This window comes from Camelus bactrianus, chromosome 34, assembly GCF_048773025.1.
Source record: "Camelus bactrianus isolate YW-2024 breed Bactrian camel chromosome 34, ASM4877302v1, whole genome shotgun sequence".
NCBI lineage: Eukaryota > Metazoa > Chordata > Mammalia > Artiodactyla > Camelidae > Camelus > Camelus bactrianus.
The window spans coordinates 19,502,907-19,523,442 of NC_133572.1; the positions used below are offsets into that span (position 1 = coordinate 19,502,907).

Consider the following 20,536-nt stretch of genomic DNA (forward strand, 5'->3'; position numbering starts at 1 on the left):
TAACAGGCACAGCTGGGCTAAACATCCTGCCCAAAGTCACTAGGCTAACAGGCTGCAGAGCCAGGATCCCAGCTTGAGGAGCCCAGCCTCGGCTCTGAACCACATTATCCAGAAGTCTCAAAAACCAAATCAACTGAAAATTCCCTTTTGGTGCCTTACCTCTTGTGGTTGTATCTCTGGCTGTGCAAGTTCCATAAGGGACTCTGGGAAGATCAAAGAATATTAAATAAATACTAGTAGGTAAACTATAAGCTTTGAGACAGATGACACTAATTCATTCTAGCAACACACTTCAGAAGAGTAATGGAAAAAGCACAGTGCAATTAGGTACATTCACATCAAGGGTAATTCTCACTGCTGCATGGTGGTCAAAAGCATGTGCTCTGAGGCTCTCCTTACGTAAGAATTTTCTAAAGTCAAGTTCCAGTAAAAACTGATTCCTGGCTGAAAACAGGATTATCTCCTGTTACCCACAAACACAGCTTCTTTCAGGTGGGAGTTACAGCTCTGGTGCCACAGGGTTAAAAAAAAAAACAAAAAAACAAAAAAAATCAGCTTGAAATAGAGCCCTTAAAGGCCGCCCAGAAGGCTGGGAGGGAGGTAGGGGAGTGGACTTGGCATTAAGAACTGAGACAAAATGAACATGAGAAACAGTGAAATCTTGCTGGTAGCCACCAGAACACTGCCTGGACTACCTCCTCAGAAGTGGTATTTCTTAAATAAATCCAGTCTCAACCATCAACAGCAAAAGTGCCATTTATGCAAAGTATTTCTTCCCCAAGAAAAGTGGAATTTTGAAAAATATATTTCCTCTATTGATTTTTGGCAATTTTTTCCTAAATCGATGTTAACCTTAGCTTATTTACATTCTTGTTCTACTACAACATTGGACTCTACCATAACTTGTATTTTAAACAACAGCTTTAAATGGAATTTATCCTAAGAGTTTAGCAAAATCATTCAAATTCCGTAAATGCCTCATTTTAACAGCATACTCTGTTGTGACAAAGTATAACCTAATGTTTCTATGAAGGTTCACTCTGCAAATCACAGTAATAAACCCTAGAGATGTTTCCAAAACTTAAGGCTTATCCTGAGGCGAGTAAAGACTTCCATGCATGTAAAAAATAAACTTAAAATAAAGCAATCATCTTACAGTGATTTGACTCATTATGGTTAAGTGTTAAAGATACAATTATATAAAGAATTTCAGAGATCACAACAAACCTGACTCTTTAACAGATTCAGTCTTCAACAGTTGTTTTTTCTTCTCTGATTTTATTAGCATTTCTTCCTCCAATGATACCTCTTTTTCCTTAGCATTTTTTGGAACTGGGATACTTTCAAAATAGCCTGAGTTCAGCAATTTAGACAGCAGATCTTTCATGTGTTTGTCTAAGAAAGAGTGATTAAGACTTAGTTATCACATTAACTCACAGTTCATAAAAAATCATTTGGAATAGAAATCCTAACATAATTGTATCCTAGTTGTGGTATGTCATTACAATATTCTACATTGGGAGGATTCAAAGAACTGATCGTACCATGAAAAGTAAATATGCAGTCCATCTTTGTGTCATACTGAATCAATATAAATTTTAAAGATCAGAATCCCAAAACTCAGCAAGTCACTTAAGTTTCTCTGGGCCTCCATTTCCACCACTTGAAAAGTGACTAAAAATCAGAGACTCCAATCAAAGACTCTAGTATGTTACAAAGAACACGCATCTGTTCCCTAAGCTGGGAGAAGTCACTTCTCCCACCTGCCCCTAAGACACGACAACTAACAACTCTATCTTCCTACTTCCTACTTCCTACTTCTACTCTATCTTCCCCAAGGAATTAAGGCTTTAGAGAAGTAAAACAGCTCAGTTCCTCAAACGTAATCTTTAGAAAACTCTATCTTGGACAAGCTCTAAAGAATTTTTAAAATACAAAATTCCATGTTTAAGATTTTACTCTCACTCCCAGCACATCACCAGTTGATGATCAAGAAAAATCTTAAAATGATGTTAAAGTTGCTGCACCATAAACAGGTCTAAAGTCTATTTCATTTTTTAATAGCCACTAGAAACGTAATTCCCAAATTAAGCAGAGTTCTCATGCTTGATTTGGGTCTATTATTTACTTCATAGGAATACTATGACATAGATTATCTTTTTTTTTTAATCAACTTTAAAGTATAACTTACAAACAATAAAATTCCTATTTAAAGTGTACAGTTTTAGCATAAGTATAGTCATGTTACTTCCACCATAGCCATGAGATAGAACGTTTCCATCAACTCAAAAAAGTTCCCCTGTGCCCCTTTTGTAATCAATCTCCTCCCCCAACCCACTCCCTGGCAACCACTGACCTGCTGTATCATTCTACTTATGTCTTTCCTAGAATTTCACAGAAATGGAATCATACAATATGTACTCATTTTTTGTCTGGCTTCCTTCGCTCAGTACAATTATTTTGAGGTTCACCTATGCTGCGGCAGTATCGATGGTTCATTCCTTTTTTATTGCTGAGTAGATTCCACTCTATGGATATATCACATTTTGTTTATCAATTATCAGCTGATGGACACCTGGGCTGTGTTTAATCTGGGCCTATTACGAATAAGCAGATCTGAATATTCACGTACAAGTACTTCTGTGAACATACGTTTTCAATTCTCTCAGGTACTAGATGGGTAACTGCTTGGTTGTACGGTAAGCGTGCACTTAATTTTATAAGAAACTGACAAACTAGTTTCCAAAGTATTTGTATCACTTTGTATTCTAGCCAAGAAATACATTTCTGTGATTTAAACTTGAAAGGACTTAGAAATTTTGAGATAGTTATACATACTTAAATATTTTTAAAAAGGAAGCAACCAGTAGTAACAAAAACGTTTACCAGCTTCCAGTGAGCTTTCATTATCCTGAACTAGTAGACAAAGCTATGTACTTCGAGTCCAGCCATTTGTACTTGGTCATTTGGCCAAAGCCTATTCAGGAAGCCAAAAGGACTCTTTCTCTCCAGATCATTTCCAGACCAATAGACAGCAATGTTTTGATACGCTGTGTAGCCAAACCGTTCTTATTTTCTCAAGCAGATCTGGCAGATAAGTCTTGAGATTAACAATGTGCGGATTTCAGATGCTTAAACAGAACAGGTGCTACCAAGCAGAATAAAGAACTGAACCCCAAAACGGTCAAGTCCTAGTCCCTTGTTCCCAAATCAGAGTGACTTGCCACTTGAAAACTCTCCCTAGGTTCCATTTTAGTGAGCGTAATTATAGAGTAGCTGCTTTTAACAGAACTAAACAAAGACATCATTCTCCCGATGGAAACAGTACTGTCAGACATGTAAGTTCTGATGGACCGACACAGTTTCCGCCCTTGACACCATACTAAACTCCTAGACATAAAGTTTAGTATTTACTGCATAAGTCCAGAGTAGAGGAGACTCACATGTCGTTCCTACCACTGCTTTCTCACTACCTTCCAAAAGGTCCCAAAAGTACAAGGATGACTGCTCCATCTGGTCTTCAACACTGACAAGGAAAAGCAGCAGCAGAACAAAGCGGCTTTAGAGGCACATATATGTATTTATATGGAGCAGCACAACTTACACAATACAATCCATCAACAGTTAAGACAGTCAACGTTCATTCTGTGTTTCTACTCTTTGGAAATGAAAAATTGAAGTTTTATAAAATACGACTCAATGCCCATTTGTGGATTTCAGATGTAAGCATTTTTCCTTAAAACAACTAAAATAAAGTTCTGTTTTGTTTTGTTTTGTTTTGTTTTGTTACCAAATACAGCTATTAAGGAATAGACCACAGAGAGTTTAAAGCTGCCAGTGTGGTATCATTCCTTATCCTAGATGGAAGAACAGTGGGATGGAAATATTAAGAGCTGCCTTTGACTTTCAAGAGAGCAGCTCATGTTTCAAATTACGTTTCACTTACATTTCACATATTTAAGTAAGCTACACTCCCTGGATCCACCAAAGTGAAGCAGGAAAAGGAAGCAACCACATAGGGAATGATGATGGACCATCAGAATGGGAACATACATACACGTGGCTGTATGCAGGTAACTAGGGGTTGTACCAGGCTTCTTCCAGGTACAGGCTGATTTCTAGTACCGGGGGAAGTCTAACTCTGCTTGGCTAACAGACTCAATACTGAAACAGCCTGTGTACCTAACAATCCAGAAGCACAGAGACCTGCTCGTTAGCTGACTTGCTCCATCTACGGGGAAAAAGCACAGGAGTAGCTATAGGAGAAAAGATTCGGTTGCCTCAATTTGCTGGTTTTATATTCTGAATTATCAGATTTGCTTCTCAGGATTTATTCACAGCATAAGAACACCAAGTAATTCTCACTTTAGTTTAATGATACGAGCCAAGCTGAATTTTATTTACCTCCGCTTAAGCACAGCAGTAGTAGAGAGGCAAAGACTCAGGTAATGCGATGGCCTGAGATAGTTACAGGAAAATTTTTTCAAGAATACACATAACTAGTATTAGGGGTAATAGCTATATAAGGTTAAAAACTTGATGGTCAGACATTATTTTTTAAAATCAGCGTTACAATAAAGAAGGTTAATGAGGGCATTCAAATTCATTTTTCTTCCAGAGAGTCTATCAACCTTGTCAGAGTCTGGGCGGGCCAACGTTTCCAGTGTTGAATTAAATTAATATTTTCTTAAATGACTAAAATAAATACATTGTTAACTTACCTCAGACTTTCATTTCTCTCAGGACAGGTCAGTTTTGAAAATTTAATGAGGTAGTCAAGTTCTTTTAAAGGCAAATACACTGCACCATTCAAGCCCCCTCTGAAGTCTTTCTGCACGTGCTCCTGTGTCAAGTTCTGTAACACGTACTGAACTTGAAGCACAGTGCGAAGCTTTTTCTTCTCAGCCTCGAGTTTCAGCATGTGCTCCCTTCTCTGGGCCTTCTTCTGCGCTTTAAGTAGCTGTTAAAACAAATGTTAATTAAGGCTGACAACGCTCCACAACCCCAGGTTAGCAATCCACCATCTACAAAAGTCTAATCCCAAAGAGCTGAGATTAGATGACAAATCTCAAATATTTACCACTGACCATGAAGCTGACAATGTCATTTAACTCTCGCTGGCTTTTTCAGCTAAAGTCACTGAGCGATGAGCTGCTTTGTCCCAGTCCAAATATCTGACCCTGAGCTCCAGGCTGAATCTAGGACCTCTACTGCCACCATGATGAGAAGCAAAGGACCTATCATTAATGCCCATTTAACCCCAACGTTTTACTTTCCCATATTAGGTGTATCAAGCCTTTTGAGGCTAAATATTTTAAGAAAATGCTTAAGTTTAGTTTTTGGGTTTTGTTTTTTTTAATCTCATGTTCTAGGGGAAAAATATTTAAACTAAAATGGTTAATTTTCAACCAACCAGACTGGCTAAAGCATAAGAAATTTAAAACCAAACAGAAATAAAAAGCCATACAAATGCAATGCCAAGAAAACAGCTACAACATTTTTTTTTTAAAAGCAAAATTAAAATTCATAGGAGTTTGGAGCTGTATCTTCCAATAGTTAGCGACAAAATGCATATGCAAAAATTAGTGGAATGTAAGTTTTCCCTCAAATAAATGTATGTGTGCAGACTGAGCAGCCCTGAGTCTACTCTAAAGCTCACAACCGTAACACCTTAAAGTCTGATGCAACGCACGGACCCCACAAGTGGCTTCTTATTTATAAAGCTTCAGTAGTAAAAAGTACCACCTATTTCCACTAAGTAACCTAAAAGGTCTTCAATCCTCATAGGTGTCTTTCTGTTTATAATGTTTCCATCGTATTGGATATTTTCCAAGGTATGAAGATTAAGAGAACAACAACCACAAAAAAAAAAAAAAAAAAAAAAAACACTAAAAGAAGACTTTTCCTCATCCTATAGATGAGGTAAAGTACTCTGATATAGCAAAAATATTTAAAACTCTACAAAAAAGATGTTCGTAAACCATGATCAACTAAGATGCAGGGAAACCTCAGGACAAAGATTCACTGTGGTATTATTAATTTCTTTCTACAGGATATGAAAGCAGCTTAATGGACCAATGGACCAAAACTAAATAAACTTAATACAATAGGGGGGAAGGAGGGAATAGATCAAGCACGTAAGAAAAAAAATGACTTAGAATTATTATATCTAAAATAGCCTAGAAATATTTAATAACTGTGGAATTAACAGAAAGTATTAAAATTAAGTGATGAATAAGTGAACATGAGTTACAGTGTGCCATGGATAACAAAAAATGCTAGGATCATCTCAGACTTGCATTAATAGAAGTTATTCAGAAAACATTAGGTAGTGTCTCTACACCAGGCTACTTCAGATTTCACACTGTCTTTTAAAAGTTAGTTAAGTCAGACATTCAGAAGAGAGCAACTCAGAACTATGTTACAAGGATCAAGACGGAAGATGTTTTCAGCCAAAGAATGATGTTTGGGGGGGGGGGTTCCTTCCTTCCTTCCTCCTTCCTTCCTTCCTTCCTCCCTCCCTCCCTCCCTCCCTCCCTCCCTCCCTTCCTTCCTTCGCCAGAGAAATGGAGAAGAGAATTTAATTCACTCTACAAGAAGAAAGTGTCTCATGAGTTATGCTCCCCACCCTGGAAATGAGCTGACCAAAAAATTTCCTCAGTTCTTAACATATGATCTTTAAAGGACTATCTGTCTAAGATTCTGACACAATGAAGAATGCTTCATTAATGAAGCCTTATGACTTCATATTAATTACTGATTAAATGTATGGGAGAGAAAAGTTCGAACTGCCAACACAGAAACCTAACAAGCAGTGAGAACAGACGTGACTCTATTTAAATTTAACATGAGTCATAAATTTTCCTGGTAATAATAATTGCCATGCTCTTAAGAAGAGTCGACCAAGTCTATGTTTCTTAATATGTTAAATGATGCTAAACTCACAAGCCTGTATTATATAAATTTTCAAGCCTATATTCTGAAGTATCTTTAATAAGTGTATCTGTCAAAATAGTTCTTATCCCCTTTCTCAATGATTTCTGTAATTCCACAGGGAAATAATACAATTGGCTAACTCACACTTGATTCACAATGTCTCATGTTCACGTAACATTTGTGCTTAGACTCTAGGAACCTGGACATCCTAGTTCTTCAGCAGCTGTCCTCACCCCCATCTCCCCCAGTAAGTGTCAGCAGGAATTAGACGAATGATAACCCAACACCATTGTCAGACACCGATGTTTTCTTCAATGTAAGTGGTTAAATTGGTTTTAGGAAAAGCAAAGAACACATACTCACATCTTGGCTCAGTCCAGAAAAGGTTTTCTGAAGCTCCTTGGCGAATTCTAAGTTATGCAGCACTTCTTCATATTTCTCAACTGCTTCCTACCAAACAGGGCAAGAAAACACCAATTCTGGGACCTTCTAAGTACAAATATGCCAAAGTAAGTTCCTCAAAATCAGAAGACATTTAAGACTTTAGGAACTAGCCATTTACTATACAAACTCAAAAAAGTAAGAAGAAAGATATTTAGTAGAAGTTATACAAAGTTAAATTTAAAAATTCAATTTAATACTAGAAATTTGAACAATAATAATAAAGCTGAGTCCCCATCTGTGTAGTCTAAGGTCAGAGACGCCTGTGGGTTTTAAGAACACTGAACCAGCAGGACTCCTCTGTCAATATTCATGCACAAAACACACAAATACATTACACAAGTCACACAGTGAGGACCACTCGATCAAAGCAAACTCGAAATTTTTACTATGGTAGAAAAGACTTGTAAACAATTATCCATAACAGACAAATGAACTAAGTATTTTAACAGGAATATTGTAAATGTAAAGGGGTAAAAAAAATTTTTGATATTTTACACATGAACCAAGTTGGTAATTAGAGAAGGGGTAGGAATTTTATGGGACCTTAAGTCAAATCTATACGGAAGAACAAAGGGACAATACGAAACAGAAATGTGGGGTACTTGTCCAACCAGATAAAGACATATTATAAAGCCTCCATAATTAAAATAGTACAATATTCCACTTCTTGGTATCTATCCGAAAGAAATGAAAACATACACCCACATAAAGACTTGCAGGCAAATTTATACAGCAGCATTATGCATTCTATAGCCCAAAATAAACACAATACAAATATCCAGCAACTGGTAATGGATAAACAAAATGTGTTGTTATAACCATACAAAGGAATTCCAGTTAGCAAAAAAAAGAAATGAATTACTGATACATGCTATAACATGGATGAACCTCAAAAACATAATGGTTAAGTCAAAGAAACAAGACTTCACTTCATACGAAGTATCCAGAAAAGACAAATTTCTAGAGATAGGAAGCAAATAAGGGCACAGAAGGGCACTCGAAGGGGTTGTGAAAATGTTCTAAAACTGTATTGTTGTGATAATTGCATAACTCTACAAATTTTCTATAATTATTGAATTGCACACTTAAAATTGGTTAATATTATGGTATGTTTATGATACCTCAATAAAGCTGTTTTTTAAATAGTCTGATAATACTAAGTCTTTATAAAGATATAGAGCAATAGGAGCTCCTGTGTACTATCTGTATTTGCATAAATTTGTACAGTAATTTTGGAAAACAGTTTGGCATTTTTACCTATGAAGTTAACTATGGGTACACCCTACAGCCTGATGATAGGGATATACCCTGAAAAAATCTTGCACCTGCATCTTGGTAACACGTAAGACTGATCAAAGCAGAATACCAAAAGATAGCAAGCAACGCCAACATCCATCTATTTACAGACTACTACTGAGTAGAGAAAAGCAAATGAATTACAGCTACTTGCATCAACGTAAAACTCCTAAGCATAATGAGTGAAAAAGGTGAACTGTAAAATATACAGTGTGATAACATTTATTATAAGGTTCAAAAATGCAACCCTAACAGATTTAAGGACAACAAATAAGTTCTATTAAAACAAATGGAAGGGCATGAGGGAAAAAAAGTTTAGGGTCAGGTTACAGGACAGAAAGTTTTGGCAAGCAGCTTCAATGGTGTTGGTACATACTATCCGAGTAGTGGATTCTGATTCTTGGTTTATTACACATTGTAACTTACATGCAGTATTTTATTTGCACTATGTATTTTGTAATAAAAAAGGTAAGAGAGGCTTTCCAACTACAGAACCAAGAATGCACAGATAACATAACCATAGTATCCAGTCCTCAGAGGGATGTAAAACTAGAAAGGAATACCCCTTCACATCTACTCCCAAATGGTTTTAACTTTGCCTCCAGAAGAGCAACATCAAATGGGAACTACCTCAACTTCCCATCACCAAATGTGGATCCATCCTTTCTGTCTCCATTTCCTTACACAGTAGATACCCTTCCACCTGTGCCTGGGCCCTATTCAATTCTGCCTTCACAGGAAATCTTTATCTATGATTCCCTCCTTAAAGTCTTGAGCTTCTCCCTCTGCTGATGCTTAAGTCAGCACTTAATGAGTTCAAGTCTTCCCTCAATCTAAATAAGAAAAATAAAAAAGTGCCTTTCTGGCAACCACCTCCTTCCAGTCTCAGACAAATTTCAAAAATGTCCCTACAGTCTCCATTTCCTTTTCAGCCCTCATCAGCCTGGACTGTTTCCACCATTCCACCAGAACCGTCCTGGGGAAGGTCAGTGCTGTGAATTCCATCCTTTAAGCCTACGGATCTTTTAAAGCTCTCTTTCTGGTTAACTTATCAGAAGACCTCAACATAAAGGCATCCTCCTGCTCTACAAACATCTCTTGTTTTGTTTTGTTTTGTTTTGTTTTTTAATAACAATAAACTTTCATCTTTCTCCTTTTTTTCCAGCTGCTTATTTATCAGCAGTTTTCCACTAACTTTCCTCACCTCAGTTTTATGCACTTATGAAAAATAGGACCTACATCACAGAGATGTTGTACAATTTAAATAATTTCATATTTATAAATCACTCAGAATGATGCCTGGCTTTAAAGTCACTATACATATCACAGACACAGTAATTAACCACACATATCACAGACACAGTAATTCACTATACACAAGCACCAAATCCTAACTCTTCATTCTTTCTATACTCTCACCCAAGATACTCTCATTTTTTCTCATAGCTTCAATTAGCAACCATACAGGTGAATTATCTGTAGACTAAACTTCTCTATGCTCCAGACTCTTACCTTAAACACTTATTAGACATCGCCCCTTAATGTTTCACAAGCACATTAAAATCAATGGTCCAAAACTGAGCTCTTTATCCCATCCTCCCAAAACATTCTTTTCTCCCAGTGCTTCCGAGCCCAATAAATGGTCCCACCATCCATCCAACTGTTCAAGCCAGAAACCTGGAAAACCACTCTTGGCTCTTCTCTCTACTCCGACACAGCTACCAAGCTATGTTGATTTTACCTCTCAAATCCAGCTACTTTACTCAAACCCAACACCACTACCTTGGTACCAGTTTCCATAAGCTCTGACCTAGACGACAGCCACGCTTACCATCTTCAAACCATTCCTCACAGTGCAAGGCTGAGGTTTTAAAATTAGAATCTGTAGTTATTCTCTGCTTAAAACAACTGCTTCCTTTGCCCTAAGGAGAAAAGCACAAAGCCTTTAGAAGGCATACAAAGGTCTGCATAATGTGCCTTTCTCCTTCCAGCTTCAATGACTCCTCCCACGCTGGCTTTCCTTCCAGTTTCTTAGGAACGCTCTTTGTAAAAATATTCTTTTTTTTCCTCTCTCTTTACACACGCTAGCATCTGCCTAGCCTACTCTTCTTCCTCCTTCCCACTCTTACGGGTCAAGTCCTTCTCATTTTTCAGGCCTTAAGTAAAGCACTTCTTTCTCAAGGAAGGATTCATGAGGGCAAAGATCACACCTATCCCTTAGGTATTTCAACCCTAGCATTGAGCATCTCCCAGAGCAGGTACTTAATATATATTTCTGTTGAGTGAGTTCAGAACATGATCTCAGCCTCAACTATGCTAAAGATCCTGAACAGTATTTAAAACTTTCTGATAGAATCATACACTGAGAATTCTGCTTCAAGAACATGACACTAGAGGGAGTAAGACTGATAAACTGGAAAGGAAGGTCACAAGACAAGGAGATTAATTAATTAGGAAGCTGATGTAACATTTAGGTGGCTGGCCTTGACTAGGCCAATTGCAGTGCGATGACAAAGGAGGAAGGATTTCATATCATTTAATGCATTTACGGTTATACATTAAATAGAGCACAGTGTTGGAGTTTAGCAACAAGGGATTAAGTACCAAATCCTAATTCTTTAACAATAAAAATTTCAGTGGAGCTGAAAGCATCAAGTACCCTTGCCTTCTGCTCAAGCACTCGCATCTCGCTTCTCCATTTCAAATCCAGATCTGAATCAAAACAGATACTAAAGTTACAAATGGGCTTCATTAAGACATTTTTCTTACTATTTTAAAGGAGAAACCTAGGTTTATGTTAGCAAGCTTAGTGAAATCTTAGAAGTCTGTAGCTTAGTCTTGACGGGTTACAGAAGAGTTACCAGTAAGAGGTTACAGTAGCTATGCAGATCATAGACAGTTTCGTTTATAGTATTACAAGTATCTGTTTAGTTAAAAAAGAAATACAAACTAAATTACAAAATTTCCAGCCAACAATACTGAAAACAGTATCAACTCGAACCTCTAGCATACAGCTAAAGCAGTGCTTGAAGGAACATTTACAGCCTTAAATACAAATCGGTGGGGGCGGGGGGAAGAAACAAATGAAATAAGCACTCAATTTAAAGTCAGAAAATGAAGCAAATAAACAGAAGGAAAGCAGAAGGATAAAAGGAATAAGAGAAAAAATTAAATCCAAAAGCTGGCTTAAAGAAAAAAACAAAAACCATAGCTAACTTCAGAGTAAACTGAGGAGATAAAACCACACAAAATTAGAAATAAACAGAAACAGACTTTTATCATTACTTTGCTCCAAACTTTGCAAACCATTTTTTAAAACTGGAGAAATGTAAGTGATTTTCAAGGAAAAGTTTTGAAAAGTTGACTCCAAAAAGAGAAGAAAAAAATCTAAACAAGTCAATTTCCAAAGAAAAAAATAAGAGAACATTTCCAAAATGTTCTCCCACCCAAAAAAAGAACCAGGCTCAGACAGTTTCAGAGAACATTTCAACCAAACTTTCGAGTATTATGGAAACACCAACACCATATTTAAAAAAGGATGGACAGGTGGAGCACAGAGGATTTTTAGGGCAGTGAAACTATTCTGTATGTTACCATAATAGTGGATACATGCCAGCATATACTTGTCAAAAGCCACAGAGCTGAAGCCTAAAGTAAACCATGGCCTTTCAGTGATGATGATGTGTCAATGCGGGTTCAATTGCAACAAACGTACCAGTCTGGTAAGGAATGGTGACAGAGAAGGCTGAGCATGTGTGGGGCCGGGGAGGATATAGGAATTCTATTTTCTGCTCAATTTTACTGTGAACCTAAAACGGCCCCTAAAAAAGTACTTAAAAAAAAAAGGAAGGAGCAAAAATAAAGGCCCCAAAAGTATCCATATTAAACTAAGTTGTACAGAAATGGAGACAGAGGAGGCAGGGAGAAAAGCATTTGCTTATATAGACAAACTTATTTGCTTATAAAGACAAACTGTCTTATATAGATAGATACAAAATGATGATTCTACTAGATTCCTCTGTAAGATGAGAACTAAACAGAGGAAAAAAAGTGAAAAAAACCCTATTTTTAATATTTCCTAATTTCTAAACTATGTGAATTATTTCTAATTAAAAAAACTCAACTTAGAGCTTTTCAATTAAACACTATACTAACAACATTTCTCTGTGGGGTCAGATTACAGGTTTGCTTTTTTTTTTTTCCTTCTGACTTATCTGCATTTTCTGAATTTCTAGCTTAAGCATACATTGCTTTGTATGAGGAGATGTTATTTCCCAAAAGTACCACTAACCATATAATTAATCACAACCAAAAACCTAATCTTCAATCATTTTACTTTCAGTAAATTTATATGTGATAAATATTTAAATGCTTGCCATACACTATAAGCTACTCTAATGACTAGGAAAGCAGCAGTGAACAGTCATAATCTCTACTTTAATGGAACTTACATTGTAAGGGAAGGAAAGACAAACCAACCCTTACTGTATGTCAGAGAAGTGCTTCTATTAATGGAATTAAAGCAAGGAAAGGAGCTAAGGAGAGTGCATGGGGAAATAGAGGGATGGTACTGTCAGGACACATCTTACTGAGATGAGCTTCAAATAAAAAGCTGAAGGAGATTGGGAACCGAGAATAGACATCTGGGAAAAAAGCACCCCAGGCAGAAGGAACAGCACGTGCAAAAGCCCAGAGGTAGAAATGAGCCTGAGATGTCTGAGGACCAGCAAGAGGGCCAGTGTTGCTGGAATGAAGCTAGCGAGTGGGACAAGCAGATGGAACGCAATAAAGATGCAAAAGGAACTGGGAGCATATTTTGCAGGGCCTTATAGGCCACAGTAAGGACATTCTGCCACCATGATGGGAACCAATGCGGACTTTTGAGCGGAGGATTGATTATCTGACTTGTATCTGAATAGGGTTACTGAGGCTACTATGTTGAGAACAGATTCGGAGACAAAAGCGGAAATAGAAAAACCTGTGAAGAAGCCATTGCAATAACGCAGGTGAAAGATGGTGTGGCTTGGACCAGGAAGACAGAAGCAGAATTTACGGGAAGTGCTCAGTTTCTGAATTTACTTCGAAGGTAGAACCAGACTTGATGACGGGCTAGATATGAGGTATAAGGGTAAAATAATTCTCCAAGGTTTTGGGCAACTCCACCTTCTAGTTCATCAAGCTGTTAACTAACACAATGAAGATTAAAGGAAGAACAGGTTTTGGGGGGCAGGGTGAAATCAGAAGATGTCAAAGGCAACTGGACCTAAGGATCTAGAGTTCAGACAATTGATCTATTGGCAAGATAAATTTGGCAGTCATCAGGATATTACTCAAGAAATTGAAGTTAATACCACAGAGACAACATTACGGTACCACAGAAGCAACATGCAGTTACAAAGGCAGGAATGAAATATTGAGATTGACTGGAGCTCTGAAATACAGCATGCCCCTGACATGTCTTAGAGAGCTGCCATGAGAACCACCCACCTCCCCACTCCCATCCGCTCTATTTCCCCAAAATCATAAACACTACTACAACAGAACACTTCCTCCAAGGATACTTACACAAACAGAAGTTTCATCACTTTAGAAGTTATTTAACATGGGAGGAGGGTATAGCTCAACTGGTAGAGCACATGCTTAGTACGCACAAGATCCTGGGTTCAATGCCCAGTACCTCTAATAAATAAATAAAATTAAATTAACCTAATTACCTCCCCCCTCAAAAAAAAAAAAAGTTATTTAACATATCATGACTACATAAAAACAAAGCCATGTTGAAATGCTGGATGTCCAGCCAAGTCCTCTCACCCAGCTCTCTGAGCACATCATTCTGGGAGCTCAGACAATTCAAATCTGTGCCTCAGCAGAACTGTAATTTACTGCATCACAAAAATTCTAGGTCAGTGAAGAGCTAATATGGCAAGGGAAAAGTCCTTGAACGCCAGTAGCTATGATACACAACCAAAACTCTTCGTTCAAAAAGATAAAAGACAACAGACCTACAGCTAGAACAAATAACTTTTAGATTAATTTTGTCCCCTCTTAGACAGGAGATCTGATCAGGTCAAAAAGGCAAATATCAACACAACCTTTTTTTTTTTTAATTTCCATGTGGCAAAAACTCTCCACCACATTAGATAAAATTTGCAGGTTTTGGCAAGGGCAAGCAAGGTAAACAGTATTTGTAAATGTCATAAACAGTAAAATATTCATAGTGAAATTTTTTTTTTTTTTAAAGGCCAGATGTCTATCAGATAAACATGCTTCCTGAGAAGGAACATGGCAATCCTGGAGAGAAAAGCAGGGAGTCATCAAAGGCATTATTAAGAGGAAGCAACTAGAGCAAACCAAGGCAAGCTGTAATAAATAATCTTTCACGTTTTAGAGCGGAGAGGTGTTGGGTTTAGAATGCACCAGCAAGCAGAAGAACGCTAGCGTATTCACTGCTCTTCTTCTTCAGTCCATTCTAGCCGAAGTTTAACTTACACCCATCTTGACTCTCAGTGATAGTCTACATTTTCACTCTTATTTAACAAAACACAGCCCCATCCGTACCATCCACCAGAGCAAAAGAAGCAGTCAAAGCTATACGAGCTAATCAGTGAAGACGAAGTCTTTGGAAAAATCTAGGTGCTTTTCACTCTTCTTTTTCAGCCTATCAAAACTTTGGTCTCACCTAATTCATCTAGAGTTTTAGTAAGAGAAGAAAACCAGCAGGTCTGACCAAGGATCAGAAACCACTTACCAGCTGGTCTGGATTCAGATGCTCTCCATTTTTCAGGCGATCCTTGTAATCTTCCAGTTTGAGCTACAGAAGACAAACTGGTATCTAGTAAGTCTGATACAAAATTCTGAAAAAATAAACTCAATACCAGGCCATTTCTTAAGAAAACAAAGTTCTTGAAGCAAAGTATCAATCTGTAAGAATACCATTTTGCTAAAGGCAGGCAGCAACGGGACATGCATTCCAGCCAGGTAAAAAAATATTACACATAATCAACACTGGTCTGGAATGATAAAAGCTAGGCAGTAATAAAACCCTTTTCTCTTAATGGCCTCTATTTATAATTAGACTATTTAACACACAGGGATTTAACTAATCAATCATATGCCCTTAACCCAGTGGTGCTCAATCAGGGGCAATTTTGTCCCCCAAGGATACATGGCGATGTCTGGAGATATTTTTGGTTATCACAACTTGGGGGGTGGGGGGGAGGGACAGAGTAGACTGGCATCTTGTGGGTGGAGGCCAGGGATGCTGATCATCCCACAGTGCAGAGGACAGCTTCCCACAGCTTCCCGAGTTATCCAGCCCTAAATGTCAATAGCATTGAGGCTGAGATGTCCTGCTCTAACCTCCCACTTAAACTTAAACCTCCCGTTACCTGTTGAAATATGTAGGCATTTGTCCCATAGGAGACTTCCCAACTGAAGTACAGAAACATACAAGACTTCTTCTCTAGAATTACAGTAGTCTCAACTTAAAACTATTTTTCATATAAAATTTTATATTTAAGTAAACAAATGACAAATAAACTGCATTTACTGTCCCCATAATAATGACATGACCCTCTATGGGTATTCTAAAAGCCATGCTAAGGCTCCTTCCATATTGGCTTTACAGCTTTAAAATGCTTTCCCAGAAGCTTGCAACAAAAGTATGAGGACTGACCAGACTGGTATTCAAAATTAAAGAAATACTACAGTGAAGCTAAAGAGTAATACACATACGTGTAGTTCCTCCACCTGGGGGAAGCCACTCATGAGTCTCCCTCAATAGATGCTGCTTTGAATACATCCTGCTTTGACTAGTTTCCCACAGTGGCAGGGAATTCGTGCTGACCCAGGCACACTCACCTTATCACACTTGTGATCAACGGCATGCATTCAAAAGACAGCTAACTGGTGAAAGCTAGGGTTACAGAGAAGCTACTAGCAGCTGGCCCTGATTCACCACCTTCCTAGTGTGTGTTCGGGGGAGGTGGGGGGTGGGGTGGGGAACGCATGAAGGAAAAGAAACAGAGTCAACCAGACTCTTAAAAGTCTCTTGACCTTCCTCCATAATTAAAAGCAACTTTTCTAAGCTTTAACTAGGTTTTGGCATAACAGTAGGTAAGAGTTCCTAGGTCCAGATGGGGAGTAACTCACCACAATACTACAAGCAAAAGAGAATGACACAACAAAACAACGTGCCGTACTTTTTCACAGGCTCCATGACTCAGGAAATGAGGAGTGATGTGGATCTTTACATCAGCATTGACCGTAACGTTAGGCTGATTATAACCCTGAGTTTCTTTACAAGGCTTTCTACGATGCTTTCACCTATCAGTCTTCAGTGATCACTTAGCAACACAAAAACGGGAGCTGAAACATTTGCTGGCTCTTCGTTGCTAAAGCTTCTCAGCACTGCAGCAGCCCGACTGCAACATCGAGCGCTGCAGAAAGTCACAAGGAAAACGCTCTAAAAATCAGGCTGCTGCTCATCTACGGAAAGAAACGTGAATACTACACTCAAGGAGTTAATCCGAGATAAGGAGCTAGCTCTTCCACTATTTCAACAGCAGCATGCATAACAATTTTACTAGGAAGAATATTATTCCGTTATTCTGGCAAATCAAACAGGAAGTGTTTAATACATTCAAGATTTAACCTACGTGTCTTGTTTCCAGCCAGCTAAATCTCAAGGTTACTTAAATCTTTAGGAAGGAATACCTGAGCCCTAATGGAAGCAAAATGTCAGTTCCTTGACCCTTACTGAAGATGGTGCAAATACACGGCTGGGAGGGAATAAAAAAAAAGTTACCTTCTTTTTCTCGATGTTTCTAATTTTGTGTTTAAGGCATATGAGTCCATTATCAATGTACGTCTCATATGCTTGGGAAGGAGAGGTGGCGGAACTGAGAGCAGGCTGCAAGGGGCTCAAGGCCCTCTGGCTTTCCCCATGGTGGCTGTGGTTCACCTGGGGCCTGGCCGACTTCATAGTCCCCTCTTTTCCCTCCTCTGAACGGCCTGAAGGTGACTGGTAACCAAAAGGAGATGGAGAGAGTTGCACCATTGAAACAGATGAGGCTGAAGGAGAGAGGGGAAAAAGAAACAAACAAACAAAAAAAGTTCAGTATACAAGTAAACTAGGCCCAGAGGCACTAAATTCACTGAAACGTCTAAAACCACGTCCTCAAAATTCTGTTCCACTGAAGTGAGCTCAAAGCCCAACGGAGCACCGCGCTTCCATTTCACTCCCTTGAAGGCAATTAGTGCCAAGCACTGGCGCCTTCACGCAGGCAAAACCTACAACATGGGGGATGTTTCCAGAAATTCAATTTCCCACACAGGGAGGAAGAACTGCTAATTAGGCAATGGCTTCTGCGCTCCTCTCTTCCCATGAGAGATGGTGGATAATTTCTACGGTCAAGTGATGACACACAGAAAAAGCAGCTTTCCACGCCGGGACCTTAAGGCAGCCATTCGAACCTCTTCACATCATCCCCCACCACCAGCCCTAACCCCAGTCACTAGCAGACATTTAAAAGAAAATTCCGCACACACACAACTCGTGTAGAGCTCTCGTTCACTAAGTCAAGAGTAACTTCTTGAACAAGAAATCTGACTGCCCCGTGACTGCCCTGCGGCCTACCAGGCAAGTCCGTCACTACGGGACATTTGCATCCAGGTACCCGCTCGGGCTGCGAGCGCCCCGAGTTGGTGTTCCGTTCTGTTCAGACTAACCTGTAACCACTCACACCCAACCGGTTTAAGGGCTCATCCCGGCAGGCCTTACAGGCCCCGGCCAGCGGCCCTCGGCACCGCATCACCCCCGCGCATCACAGAGGAGGTACCCTCCCTCTCCCCTTGAGGAGCATCCGCAAAGCAAGGGCACCACAGGCCCCACGCGGCCGGCGCCGACCCCGAGTCCCCGCAGGGCCCGCGCCGGAGGCGTCTCTGCCCTGCGCCCCGAGGGCAGCGACCCCCGGCCTCCCCGCAGCCCTCCGGACGCCCGTGCACAGGGCCGGGGCCACTTCTGCAGGTGCCTCTGGGAGGCTGACCCGCAGGAAAACGCACGGGCCGCCTGCCCCCCCAGGGCGCCGCCCCGAGAGGCCGAGCCGCCCACCCCCGCCGACCCCCGCCGCGCCGACCCAGGCCGCCGCAGCCCGGCTTCACCTCCGCAGGCCGCCGAGGCCGCTGCCGCTGCCGCAGCCCGGGCCCGCCTTCGAAAGCCGGCGGGAGCCAGGAGTGCTGCGGAGGTGGACCGGCGCCACCCCGCACTCGCGTCTCCTCCCCCCGCCGCCTCCTCCCGCTCCCCTCCCTGTCCCCGCGGGCGGCGTCTGCGGCGCCGGGCGCTCCGCCGACTCAGCCGCTCTCGCCCAGGCCCGCCCTCCGCGCCGCGCGGGGCTTATATATGCGCGCCCCGCCTCCCCCCGCCTCCCCCCGCGCGCGCAGCCTCGGCCGCTGCCTCCGCCGCCGCCGCCGCCGCCGCCGCCGCCTCCTTCCGGTGTCCGGGCCGGGCTGCAGCCGGCCTCCGCCCGGGCCGCGTGTGCGCCCAGCCCAGCTGCGGCGGTGGATCGGTCGCCAGAGGGCGCGTTCCCCCCGCGGTTGCGCAGATTGCGGGACGCCAGGTGGGCCGCCCGAGGCGCGGGGAGGCGGCCGACCGCAGACCCCGCAGTCCTGCCCGACCGCGCTGATTGCATCCAGTAAGGATCGGGCGTGCGACCTTGAACAGGTGATTTGCATCAGTCGAAAAGCGCAGCGCGCCCTTTTGTGGCCTTGCCAATTAAACTGAGCTTGAGCCTCCGGTGGTTTAGGTGGGCACTCTTAAAATGCAGGGGTGCCTTTGCCCCCTAGATTCCATCCCTCACGGTAGGACGGGGAAAATCACCGTTTCCTCAGAAAAGACTCAGCTCCAAACCAGCATTGCCATGAAAACGGAGTGGGTGACTCCGCAACCTTCAATAATATGATTTTCTTTAATTAGGCTGTCATTTGTTGCTTTGAAACAGATTAGTTCGTTGGCACTCAGAAAAACAAAAAACAAAAAACTGGTGAGAATCTTGATAAAGATGCATCAAATTAAGTGAAAAGGCTGGAAATACGTCAGTGTTCCTGAAGGAAAGGATGGTGTTTCTCATACCAAAAGAATAAGAGGAAATAAAGGGGGGGGGGGGGGACAGGAATACCTCACCTCCAACATGTGTCCGGGTATTACACCAAATAGAATTGTTTTAGGTCCCTGTCCCTGGGGCTCTGATAAAAATTATTTAGTCTAGCGGGAGAAGAACGGGGGGAAATCAGAAGTATAATCAAGGAAACAAAAGTCCAATTTAAAAAGTGTTGGCGGACCCCACACAAAAATTATCATGATTTTTAACACTTCTTGATACAGTATTTTGCCAGTTATTAATTGTGTTCTTTTCAGTCCTTGGTAACCTAATGCAGCTTATGTTGCATTTTAGCTTTGAATCTCTGAATCCCATATGTGACCTTGAGGGTCAAATATTAGATTGTTCATTCGTTTCATTGTTTATAACCAGAGGAAAAACAGAAACTGCTGAACATGAGGGGAGGAAGCCTATGATTTCCAGTTGAGGAAGCAAAAAAACAGTGGACTTAGTAAAAATAAAGAAAAGAAAGTGTGAAGGACGCAAGTTTTGGATCATTAAATAGGCACAAAGTTACAACACGGGTTATATCTGTAGCCTGAACTAATACTGAACCTAAGAATTGTATTTCAGTCACATTAATCATGAAATGTTTGCCTTTTTAACCTTTCAAGGATGAACTATCTCTTGGGTCAGATAGATCTGACCATAGATCCTGAATATTCCAATAAATGGAATAATTCTGAATAAATCCATATGGTTTT

General features: G+C 40.5%; 1 protein-coding gene across 14 annotated transcripts in view; it reads right to left on the reverse strand.

Annotated features, from left to right (window-relative positions):
- Positions 1-19,050, reverse strand: part of CAPRIN2 (caprin family member 2) — a 38,574-nt gene extending 19,524 nt beyond the window's left edge. For 8 of the 14 annotated variants that reach the window (XM_074357626.1, XM_074357624.1, XM_074357625.1 and 5 more), the window contains exons 1-8: positions 18,838-18,970; positions 17,483-17,748; positions 15,425-15,487; positions 7,300-7,386; positions 4,722-4,960; positions 3,444-3,526; positions 1,228-1,395; positions 160-203 (exon numbers count right to left, since the gene is read on the reverse strand). In XM_074357626.1, the coding sequence (XP_074213727.1) occupies positions 160-203; positions 1,228-1,395; positions 3,444-3,526; positions 4,722-4,960; positions 7,300-7,386; positions 15,425-15,487; positions 17,483-17,734 (936 nt within the window). In that variant the 5' untranslated portion in view covers positions 17,735-17,748; positions 18,838-18,970. Of the gene's footprint in view, positions 1-159; positions 204-1,227; positions 1,396-3,443; positions 3,527-4,721; positions 4,961-7,299; positions 7,387-15,424; positions 15,488-17,482; positions 17,749-18,837 lie in introns of those variants that run through there. The other 6 variants (XM_074357629.1, XM_074357628.1, XM_074357627.1 and 3 more) reach the window with 3 other exon arrangements.
- Between the last annotated feature and the right edge of the window lie 1,486 nt (positions 19,051-20,536).